At 34.0% G+C, this 12,466-nt stretch overlaps 1 protein-coding gene and 1 long non-coding RNA gene across 4 annotated transcripts; one reads left to right on the forward strand and one right to left on the reverse strand.

Moving 5' to 3' along the window:
* Positions 1-255: 255 nt before the first annotated feature.
* Positions 256-7,590, reverse strand: wdr76 (WD repeat domain 76). Of its 2 annotated transcripts, XM_051115039.1 has the most exons (16): positions 7,454-7,590; positions 6,728-6,856; positions 6,577-6,645; positions 6,410-6,478; positions 6,230-6,322; positions 6,048-6,100; positions 4,933-5,044; positions 4,735-4,836; positions 4,594-4,634; positions 4,276-4,429; positions 3,974-4,129; positions 2,503-2,618; positions 2,308-2,406; positions 2,012-2,164; positions 1,608-1,661; positions 256-650 (listed from the first exon to the last, which is right to left on the reverse strand). In XM_051115039.1, the coding sequence occupies exons 1-16, from the start codon at positions 7,505-7,507 to the stop codon at positions 383-385; spliced, it is 1,722 nt and encodes a 573-aa protein (XP_050970996.1). In that variant the 5' UTR covers positions 7,508-7,590; the 3' UTR covers positions 256-382. The 2 variants fall into 2 exon arrangements, with proteins under 2 accessions (XP_050970996.1, XP_050970997.1); XM_051115040.1 differs by lacking the exon at positions 6,410-6,478.
* Positions 7,591-11,528: 3,938 nt separating this feature from the next.
* Positions 11,529-12,168, forward strand: LOC127168105 (uncharacterized). Of its 2 annotated transcripts, none has more exons than XR_007828079.1 (3): positions 11,529-11,717; positions 11,823-11,910; positions 12,035-12,168. It is a non-coding gene; the product is annotated as an uncharacterized LOC127168105 (long non-coding RNA). The 2 variants fall into 2 exon arrangements; XR_007828078.1 differs by having other exon boundaries at positions 11,823-11,916; positions 12,035-12,154.
* Positions 12,169-12,466: the final 298 nt, after the last annotated feature.

Raw genomic sequence — 12,466 nt, forward strand, 5'->3', positions numbered from 1 at the left:
TTGTGTATTGAAATTAATGATTTGATGGACAGTGTGCTCAAATGACTTTTAGATTGGACTATAAACTTGGTTTGTAAGTGAATTTAGGATAAAAACGTTATATATAAAGAATTAAAAAAAAAAAAAAAATTTAACAGGTATAAATCACAATCTAAGTTCAGTTACTGTACCAAATGACATTTTTGGAAGAAAAAAAAAAAAAAGAAAAAAAAAGTGACTCAGATAAGCTTATTCAAGAGTTTATATCATCTTTAATATTACATATTTAATGTTACAGGAACACAAACAAACAGCATATTTTATATAAAATAACAAGCAAATGCTGTTGTGTACAAAAAAGGTAAGCTGAAATAAACAAATTGGGTAAAGAAATTGATATTTTCTAGTTGATGCAACAGTCAGTAAATACGTGCAGCCTCCCACTTGAATTGCCTCCAAGCAGAATGTTCCTGCTTGGGTGGAATGCTGTGATAGGGCACACCGTGGTCAGGTGGTCCATGTTTTGAAAAGTGTGAAGAAGGTGCCCGCTCTCGTGATATACCTGGATTCGGCGAGGCCTGTCCATGCTGCCAATCACAAAACATTCTTGCTGCTTCGGGTCCCACACTGCACTTAGCTTGGACAGCCACCGACCCGTTTGCATGTTGTGCCTAAATTGAAAGAATTGAACAGGCTATTACAGTGGACACCTCTAATAAAGTTATTAGAAAAAAATGATTTAACAAAAACCTTTGTTTTATATGAATTCAACAAATCAAATTCAATTTTATGGAATAATCTACAAATCTGGTCTCAGTAAAATGAATGAATGATATATGCACCAGTAGTAACAGAATATTTTGTGTTCATTTAGTTACGGCATTGCTTTACATGTTATTTGACTATTTCTGCAGCCCTGTTCACGTTATATAAAGTTTTGAATAATAAACAGGTCTGTATTGTAGTGTTTGTAAAAATATAGCACTGTAATATTGTGAAATAGTATTATAACTTTTTTTTTTTTTTACATTTTCATGTATTTTAAATTTGGTTAAATGCAAACTTCGAAAATCATTTTAATATGCTGATTTGCTGCTTAAGACACATTTCTTATTATCAATGTTGACAAGTTGTGCTAAGTAATATTTTTGTGGAAAGGATACTATTTATTTTTCAAGATTCTTTGATCAATAGAAACTCCAAAAGAACTGATGATGACAGAGTCATAAGTCGCACTGGTGTATTTGTAGCAATAGCCAACAATACATTGTATGGGTCAAAATGATACATTTTTCTCTTATGCCAAAGATCTTTAGGATGTTAGGTAAAGATCATGCTCCATGAAGATACTTTGTAAATCTCCTACCATAAATATCTCAAAACTTAATTTCTGATTAGTAATATGCATTCCTAAGAACCTAATTTGGACAACTTTAAAGGCGATTTTCTCAATATTTTGATTCAAAAAGTTGTATCTCGGCCAAATACTGCCCTATCCTAACAAACCATAAATCAATGGAAAGCTTATTTATTCAGCTTTCAGGTGATGTATACATCTCAATTTAAAAAACTGACCCTTATGACTGGTTTTGTGGTCCCAGATCACACATGGTAACACCCATACTTACGTAATTGATTTTAGTACAGGAGTCCTGCCATCCATTTGGGAAGTGTCGAATACCCTGAAACAAAAATCACAAAAAAGGCTAATAAAAACATTTGTAGTACAAATTTGAATGCATTTCCAATTCTGTAGGCTCCAGCATCCCCACAGCCCTACAGAGGATAAGCGGTTTGGAAAATGGAAGCCATTTCCAATTATTGTAAGACAATGCAAGACAACTTTACAACTTTTAGTAGCTAATAAGAAAAACTCACATACAAAGCCAACACAACCTATTCTGGCTTAGAATATCATCATAGCCATGATGCTCTGGCACCCTCTACTGGTACCTTTGCAAGAGATATTGGAGGGACATTTCAAGATTTAATACAAGCACTTCTAGCAGTTACACTTGCTATCTCTGAGTACCTGATTTTGTTGTCCATACAAGTGGTCAGAACTCTGTTCCCTGTCACTGGGGAGAAAAAGGCACTGGAGACGCTGCGGCTGTGACCGCTGAGTTCACCAACAGCTCTGTTATTTCTTCTTTTCAAATGGCGCAAGTCATAAATGTTCACAAAACTAAAAGAAGAAAGAAAAACACAATATCCTTCAATCTGCTGGGTATGTGCTTATTTACGCGGCAACATCATGTTGATAATTATTTAGTTAAAATTAACTTTTTCCCCCAAGCATTATTCTAGTTAAGAAGTGTCATGTCATACCTGCTCTCTGCCACTACAAAGTAATGTTGTTGCACAGGATGGATGTGAACACTGCGTAGAGGATTTGCAGCCATGGTGTACAGAGATTCATATGATGTCCTGCAATCAAATGTTTTCTTTATTATTTATGATGTAAATAAATATATTTCTGTGGTTTATTTAGCTTCAACATTTATGTTGACATTTCGGTCTTACTCAGGAGTTCTACGATCAACAACAGCAACATCCCCATTCCATTCACCAAGTAGTAAAGTGGAGTAGTCAGCTGACAAAAAGTCAAAACTTTTAAGGCCAAAGTGTGAGCGATACACCTGAGTACAAAAAAAAAAGAGCTATTATTTGTGAAGTGTTGTACATAAAGTTGTACATTTGTAAGTTGTCATGAGGAAAAAAAAAAAAAAAATCAGGATTTAAAACTGGACATTTGATGGTAAGAGGATTTAACAGTAATACAACAAATTACTTTTTTTAATGATTCCAATATTTCCAAAAACACATTCTATTACAGATGTTTCTAAAAATAGATACTTTGTCACTTTTCTATTTTTTAATCTTGCAGGCAATCCAATATGTAATTTTTGTCATTTACACACTGAGTTGTTAGGGATGCACAATATATCGGTACCATAATGGTTATTGTCTGGTTTTATAGACTTTTAAATATGTATGTATATTTAATTGTGTACCCTTATTTTACCTACACTGGCAGACAAAAGTGAATAATTTATTTTAAAAAGTTTCTTATGATCACCAAGGATGCATTTATTTGATGAAAAATACTGTAAAGACAATATTGTGATATGTTTTTCAATGTTTTTTTTTTTGACTTAACTTTTGTCAATTCATCACCATTTAGATGCAAATGTTTACATTTATGTTTCTGAAAGAAATCCCTCTTGCTCACCAAGTGCATAAGAAACATTTATTATAAATGTTGCTGTTTAATAATTTGTACTTCTATTTTTAAAAAACATTTAATTAGAATGTAAATATTTTGTAACATTATGAATACATTTACTGTCCTTTTAAAGCATTCTTGCTGAATAAAAGACAAAAAAAAAGAAAGAAAGAAAAAAAACTATTTAAAACAACCGTTTCCTATTTGAATATATTTTAAAATGTAATTTATTCCAGTGATTTCAAAGCTGAATTTTTAGCATCATTACTCCAGTCACATGATTCTAGAATATTAGAAATCATTCTAATATTCTGATTTGCTGCTACATTTATTATTATTATTATTATGATGATGATTTTGAAGAATAGGAGTAGAATGCTTTCAGGTTTCTTTGATGAATTGAAACAAGAATAGCATTTATCTGAAATAGAAACCTTTTGTAACATTATAAATGTCTTTATCATTACTTTTGATCAATTTAAAGCATCCTTGCTAAATAAAAATATTAATTTATATTTATTCACAGAAATAAATTACATTTTAAAATATATTCAAATAGAAAACAGTTATTTTAAATAGTACAAATATTTTAAAATGTTACTGTTTTTGCTGTACTTTGGATCAAAAAAAACAAAAACGCAGGCTTCGTGAGTAAAAGAGACATCTTTAAAAAAAATATTAAAAATCATATCTTATACATATCTTATTATCACACAATAAACATGTATGGCCAGTGTAAACATTTGAAAGTCTGGCTGTAATTTTCACCTCATCAAACACAGCTTTCTCCACGTCCATGCTGCGTGCAGAGCCATCATAGCTTATTGTGATAAGGTTGCAAGGGTGAGATGTGAAGGCCATGCTGGTAATTGGACGAGAGTGGGGTTCAAAGTAGATTACACCATCATCGCCCCATTTAGCATCCTGAGGGAAACACAGTTAACATTGTACATTATTACGAGCAAAGCGGAGAAAATCTGGAATAGCCATTAGTCACTTTATCACATTGCCACTTTCCAACTTTCACAAACTTCTCTCCTTTTTATCACACCAGTCCACTGTTATCTCACCGGCTTCCAGAGTCCCAGGTGGCCCGACTTGTCTCCTGCTGCCATGAGCAAGTTGGAAGAGGAGGGGTGAAAAGCTGCTGAACAGACCCGATCTTTCACAACTTTCACCACACAACTGTCATCGATAGATAACCTCTGCAGCATTTGCTGATACCTGAAAACAAATTTTGAGTTTACACATTATATGCAATACATGACCATCATGCAAGTAAGGAAAATGACTACTAATTAGTACAAGATGAAACCTTATCTGAAACTGATGAGATATCAAAATGACATGTATAGGTAAACTCTCTCTTTTTATGGTAAATTACTCACGATTTCAAATCTGATGTTTCTGTTTCTTGTTTTAATGCGTCCTATAGAAGACATAATACAGTTTCGGGTGATGCACAAGTTTTTTATAATATGACCAAATTCAGGGAAATATAAAAATGTTTTGTGCATGTAAACACTGACTTCGTTCCAGAGATTTATCAAATCATCAGGCAGACTGACATCTTCATCCAGGTTGATTGGATCGAGTGGTATCGGTCCTGGGGCTATTTTTGCTTTTTCTTCCTGAAGTAAGACACATTAGTTTAATTGCAGGTTCAATAATTTCATAGTTGAATTAAAACACACACTCTACACTCTAGATGCATGTCAGTGACTTACAGGCTCTCTGTCTGTATAAGGGGTCATTTCTAGAGTAACATTTGTCTGAGGACCCTTATTCTGTAACCGCAGAGACTTGCGAACAGGGAGCAGCTCTGTTTCTGTTTTCTCCCTAAAAAAAAGGACTCTCCTTAGTTAGATAGTTTGACCATCAAAAGCACCTAAACATATTACTATTCATGATATTATATACAGTTAAAGTCAAAAGTTTAAATACACCTCACAGAATCTGCAAATAGCGGGAAAATAAGAGGGATCATAAAAATTGCATGTTATTTTTTTTATTTACCACTGACCTGAATAAGAAATTTCACAAAAAAGATGTTTACATATAGTTCACAAGAGAAAATAACAGCTGAATTTATAAAAACAAACCTGTTCAAAAGTTTAAGAAACACTTGATTCTTAATACTGTGTTGTTACCTGAATAATCCACAGCTGTGTGTGTTTTTTTTTTAGTGATAGTTGTTCATGAGTCCCTTGTTTGTCCTGAACTGTTCAAAAAAAAATCCTTCCCATAAATTCTTTGGTTTTTCAGCATTATTGTTTATTTGTACCCTTTCCAACAATGATGTATGATTTTGAGATCCATCTTTTCACACTGAGGACAACTGAGGGACTCATATGCAACTATTACAGAAGGTTCAAACACTCACTGATGCTTCAGAAGGAAACACAATGCATTAAGAACTGGCGGGTGAAAACTTTTTGAATTTGAAGATCAGGGTAAATTTAACTTATTTGATCTTCTGGGAAACATGTAAGTAGCTTCTGTAGCTTCTGAAGGGAAGTATTAAATGAAAACATATGATATTTAGGCAAAATAAGAAAAACGTAAAGTCTTCATTCTGTTCAAAAGTTTACAATCCTGGCTCTTAATGCATTATGTTTCTTTCTGAAAGACCTGAAGTATCTTTCTGAAGAACAGCGTTTGTACGATTCCTCTTATTTTGGTAAAATAATTTACATTTTGCAGATTCTGCAAGGTGTATGTAACTTTTGACTTCAACTGCGTATGTTATTACGCTATTATATTTAAATACATAATATTCTTTGTATCATTTATTGTAAACATTTTCATTGTACCATTGTGAATAGTTTCTACTTAAAGTTACCTTTTCAGGCCTTTCTGTGTAGGTTTCGGCTTGGGTCTCAGAGCTTCAGAAATCTGCAAACAAGTATCAAAGTACTAATCAATTATTGTCATAAAGTCAAGTTTTAATGTGGAAAAAAAGGTAAAAGCCAAAGGAACAAAGTAATAAAAAAACGACTCTCCTGCCTCACTGCAAAGTTTTACCTCAGGTAACTTGAGGGAATTGAGGAAGGCCTGGTTCTGTCTGATGTTCTCCAGTCGCTCCAGCTCATATTCAGACAAATCCTTGCGGTAACCCTGTTTAATGTGACAAAGAAAAGGTGAATTCTGCCATTCAGATGGAAAGTCAGCACTTTGAGGTGATCATGCAGTGTTTGTACTTACTGGAAGAGATTTCTTATCGCGCTTCACTTTTGTCTTTTGAATATTTTCTTCTTCCTCATTGTCATTTTTCTAAAAACAATATGTAATAGTGAATATACACGTTCATACATGCAGCTAGAATGTAAATGTCAGACATTTTGAGGTGATGATGCAGTGTTTGTACTTACTGGAAGAGATTTCTTATCGCGCTTTACTTTTGTCTTTTGAATATTTTCTTCTTCCTCATCGTCATTTTTCTAAAAACAATATGTAATAGTCAATATACACGTTCATAATTACAGCTAGAACTAAAATGTTCCATAAGGGAGGTCGTTTCACCTCAGACGTAAATGTCAGACATTTAGGGGTTAAAGTTTGTTTCTTTTCTTGGTTTTGTTTCTCTTTGATTCGCCGGGATGTCCGACGCACGGTTCCGTCCATTCCGGGATCCTGAGGCGGTGTCATCTCCTAAAAATACCAAGTTACAGTTTAAAAAAAATTATTTGACGTTAACGACCAGCAGCGTTTATGAGCGCCGCGGCCGACAGGGGGCGCTAATCAATTATTTGAACTGTAAGGAGTGTTTGAAAATGTAATAAACGTCCTTGTATTTTAACGATAAAACACACAACCACTACAACACTGACCGAGTCGGTTTTTATTCGACGGTTACAGTGATTAATTTTATTTTCTTTTAAAAGTAGAGTTTGTCGCTGTCGTTCTGTGCACCGATATTAAATCAATATAAACCGGTTATTCTCATCTCGTCGTCGGGAGAGACAACATGCAGTTGAATGTGGTGAAAAAGTACTTGGTGGTAATTATGTCGGTGTCATAGCGAACCTAAACAGGGTTAAACAAGCGTAAAGTGTAAAGCCATAACATTACATGTGAATTAAACGCATTCGAGCTACCGTAGGGCGCTAAACGAACAGTGTACACATACATGTTTGTGCAGATCATGTCAAGATACTTATGACAAACTGACTAGTTATCGGCACGTGTTGTATTTTATAAAGTGTGGAAGTGAAAAGCGTTCAGTAAGGGAGCGAACCACAAGCTCACCTGTAAAAGTTGCTTCGTCTTTAGACTTATATCATCACTTTTATCTGCATCCATGTCTATGGGGGTGAGGTTATTCAACACACTTCCTCTGAAAACAGTGTTATGAAAACTCCCGCGTTACGGACTTGTTTTGTAACTGTTCCCGCCCCCTTTGTCATGACACTAAAAGAGTGAAAGTTGATTTGCTAATCTCTGAAGACCTTCTTTAATATTCATTATTTGAGAGGAAGTGTTTTAATGTGCACTCGTGACGTTTCATGTTTGGGTAATAATGTACCCAAATGTAAGCAGTACACGTAATGTACAGTAAACGAACACGGGGTTAAAGCTTTAATTGAAAAGACTTGTAATTTAAGGCTTTTCTTTTAGACGAATCATTCACATGTTATTTTATTCTTGCTTCACATTCTTTGAACTGAATCAGTTCTAACGTTTTTATTCACTCTTTAATGCCTTCTGTGTTTTGGTGATTCTGACACTTAAATACTAAAACACTATAAATTAATACTATAATCACTGCTCATATTAATAAATTGTAAATACATACATACATACATACATACATAAAATTAATGTGTCTAAAAAGTTCTCACATTCCTAGACGTTTTCCTGTTGCATTCAGACTTCGAAACAATATATATATATATACATATATATATGTATATGATATTATGCTTTGTTCAGGATGAGTCATACCAGGGAGTTGTCTTCCTCCAGTGGCTGAGCAGTTCATGCGTACAAATGCACAAACCAGCAAAGTTAACCGTTTTAGGCCTACTGGGTATCTCTAATGCATATTAAGCTCTTCTGTGTCCATTATAATTGCATTTGAAGAGATATGTAAGTTACCAAAATATGTACGTTACCAGAAGTTGCTGTGGCTTTTAGTTTTAATGGTGTAGTTATTGTAAATGTATGCTCCATATGTAAAATAGTAAATAATAAAGAGTGTAGCAAGCAGTTTTGTATCTTGTTATGAGTAGCTTCACTGTAGCATAACTGTTTTAAACTATGACTATTTTAATAGCAGTTCATCCAACACTGATGGCAACACTAGTTTTATCTGTCAGCAGCAGAAGTAGTGATGACCAAAATGCGTTGCTTTTAGCTTATCTTTGCCTGGATGTGATGTGTTCAAGTTCGTCATATTTCTTAGAAGTAAACTAAAAATACATTTAAATACTTAAAACTTGAATTAAGCCCAAGAAAATAAAAATAGAACCTGATGTTATGATATTCAGCGTGAAATAAATGAAACTGCTATTTTTTTAAAAAAAATATATGTATTAAAAGTATTTATATGTGTATATTATATATTTTGTAATATGTATATATTATATATACTTTACTCCTTAACACTTTAGCATTTGGGACTGATGGAAATATGTTATAGCTGATCTTAATGTACATTAAGAGCAATAGGTCTATAGATTTAAAGTTTTGTAATCTGTATTAACTGGTTAGTTCTTTTCAAACACTGTCCTTTGCATACTTGTTAGCTTATGTTTGTGTGTTGTAGGTGGTGTGATAAAGTGCATGTGGTACACAAGAAAATCCATCAGCTCTTAGTCTCATAAAATTAAAAGTTGGAGGATTATTTAGAGAAAAAAGAAAACATGTTGGAAACAGCTGAGGTAATTTTTTCAGGTTTCTTTGATAGAATGTTCAGAAGAACAGCATTTATCTAAAATAGAAATCTTTTGCAACATTATAAATTTCTTTATCATCATTTTCGACCTTAAAGCATCCTTGCTAAATAAAAGTATTAATTTCTAATTAAATTTTATAATTAATTTTAATTAATTAATTCTAATTAATTTTAATAAATGCTGATCTTTAGATCTTTCTATTCATCAGAGAATCCTGAAAAGGCTTTGATCACAGGAATAAAATACATTTTAAAATATTCAGATAGAAAGCAGTTATTTTAAATAGTAAACAATATTACTGCTTTTGCTGTATATTGGATGAAATAAATGCAGGCTTGGTGAGCAGAAGAGACTTCTTTAAAAAACATTTAAAATCTTTACATTTTGAATTAAACTTATTGCAGTAATGGATCGATAATAATATGTACACCCTATAACATTGCATTTATAATATAAATAATAAATACAACAATCAGTCAGTAAAATCACAAACGTTTGATTAAGACAATGGCAGATATTCAAACTACTACTACTATTACTACTACTAATGCTTCCTAAATGGTACTGAAATCCACTTAGTTATGTTGTCCTTAAGAGTAAAACGTAATTTAGATTGCAGAGTAATTATTTGTATAAATAGTAAATGACAAAATATTCTTTACTTAATGCCTTACATTCACAAAAATGATCTGTAACGTGATTTTTTGAAAACTAAACTTATTTTAATTATTTTTGTTAGACTGATGAACAAGAGATGACTGATAGTAATGCTGGGAATGTGCGTTCTGTAATCCTGCTCCGGTGCTGAAGATGTTTTAGCATATATCCTATTATCCACATGAGTGATCCTGGTGCCTGATTTGGACGGAACTCCAGGATCAGATAAAGGACAACTGAAGCTTGTTTGCTTAGCATGCGACTTTCACACCATCCAGAGGAACTCAACTAGATAATTGGCCACAAAGCCCATAGAGTCACTGGCTCCCTTTCCCTGACACAGGCATGCTAAGACATCACTAACCATCACTCGCAAAACAGCCAGTCAGGCGGACCGCTCATCTCTTGCCAGTAAAGCTGAGTCCATTTGCACTATTCAGTGCACTTTTACGAACTTTATTAAAATATATATATATATATTCATTAGATCTCCTAAAAAATCCCCGTATATGTAACTGCACATAAACCTGCTGTGGGCCAGCCTGTCTTTAAATATGCAAAACAATATTTAAAAATATATATAATGCAATTTAAACTGGGTTTCTGAGAATTTCAGAAATGAAAAAAAAAAAAAAAAAAAAAAAAAAAACCCTTTCTTAATTGACTTTTATGGGCATTTCTTAACTATAAACTTTGAAGATTAAGTTCATTTTAATGTTACAACTAAACCAATGCGCAATGTTCTGTGTGTGAAGCATTTGTTGAGTCATTGAGAGATGAGCGTGATTTAATTTTTTGGACAGCTGTCTGGCCACCTCCCTGGTTTGCGTTAAAATGTGTGTGTATGCGTGCATCTTTGCGTGTCTACGTTTTGAACCAGATATAAGCATTATGTATTTCTTATGTCTATGACATCCATCACACATGATTGCCCTTGATAGCTTCTTAGTCACATTGACAGATGATTAAGATTTTAGCTTGTTTTAACTCGTCTTAGAAGCTGTACATTGAGTTTGTATTGCCTGGAATGCTACAAACCTGCATTCTCACACCACCTTGGGGCACATGTGCACAACGACAAACACACACACACACACACTCACACACCCTAATACATCCTTGGGTTTATCTGTGCGTGGTGAACTTTAATGTGAGGGTAATTGCTCAGAGAAAACAGTGCATGTTACAGCTTGCACCTGTTAAAGGAATAGTTCACAAAAAAATTCTGTCATTTCATATTTTGAAAAATGTTTGTGTGCATGGAGTGAGTGTGCAGTCCTTTAAAATGGTTCACCTCTTGATTTTTTAAACTAACTTTGTCATTATACACATTTCGTATCTCTTTATCTCTTACTGAGCATTAAGTGACAAGTGAGGCTGAGTGATTTTGGCAGGTGAAATCCCATAAAAGCTATAGGAGGAAGTGTTCTGTCTCTTGTCTGAAGAGGGTGTGTCGCAGCCAAGGAAGCAGAAGAAGAGATGGGCAGACAGGTATTTCAAAACTGGAATGTTCATCTGAGTCACACCTGGGATGAACACACCTACCAGACATGGCCTTTCCCATTCCATTGGCAGATCTGATCATGACTGACAGCGCAAACACCAAATAAACACCCTCTTTTGGCCGCCGAAAGGGTTTGACCTGTGATCCTCAGTTGGGAACCAATAGCATGTCAAGGTTGACTTGCAAATAGGTGGGGTGGAGAGGAAATAAAACTCATCAGTGGGGTGTGTCTACACTGGCAAACATACAGACTGTGAGCCTGTGCTATACCGTGCAGACCTCCTGCCTCAAAGCTTTGGTTTCTGGAAGACGGACTTAGACTCATCCTGGTCGAAAGCTACTGGGAAGATCACAGATGTCCTCCCCGACCTGGTAACCTCAGCTGCTGCTACCTATATGGGAAGACAAGTCATGAAGACTCGTTTGATGTCCCTTCGGCTAAAAGAATAAGCAGGTGGGAACTTGTGCCGGAGTTTTGCATGGAAGCAATTGGAGATCTCAGTAGGACTGTTGAGTACATGTTCAAATGGTCGCTCACATCTCCTTATCACTTTTCCAGCCCAGCTAAAGATGGTGAATCTGTTGGACGGAGAACTGATAAGGGCATGTGGCTGACACATACAACATTGTGTCCGCTGGGCACTCAGGTCAGGGTGCGTTGGTGATGTGTGGCGATTGCACATTTGTAAATGTCAATGACTTAATAAGTGATAGCTGTCAATATGTTTAAATCAGTATTATTTTTAAATGTACACTTTATTTTTTTTCCAGGTACTGCTGAAGCTGCATAATTTTCTCATTTCATGTCATATCTATACATACAGCAATTATGAGCTTTATATATCAAAATATGGTCTCAATGAGAATTTTAATTATGTATTTATTAATTTGACCATAAGTTAAATACTTTATAATATTAAATCCAAAATGTAGGCTATTTATAACTCTAAACTTGTAAACTTGATTGCACTTTCAAATTTGTTTTAGCTTTATCAAATATAGAAAATTAATCTCTACAAGCTAGAAGTGGTTTTTAGATTCAGAAGCTTTGCAAATTGGTAAAGTACTTGATTATCATTTGATGACAATTTAACGAAAATGATATCAAAGTTTAATGTTTTAAATGTGTTTATTTATAATGGCATTTCAATAAACTTTTTGAAAAAATTCCAAAATTCCAAAAACTCCAATTTAAGAAAATTC

Source organism: Labeo rohita, chromosome 7 (genome assembly GCF_022985175.1).
Source record: "Labeo rohita strain BAU-BD-2019 chromosome 7, IGBB_LRoh.1.0, whole genome shotgun sequence".
NCBI lineage: Eukaryota > Metazoa > Chordata > Actinopteri > Cypriniformes > Cyprinidae > Labeo > Labeo rohita.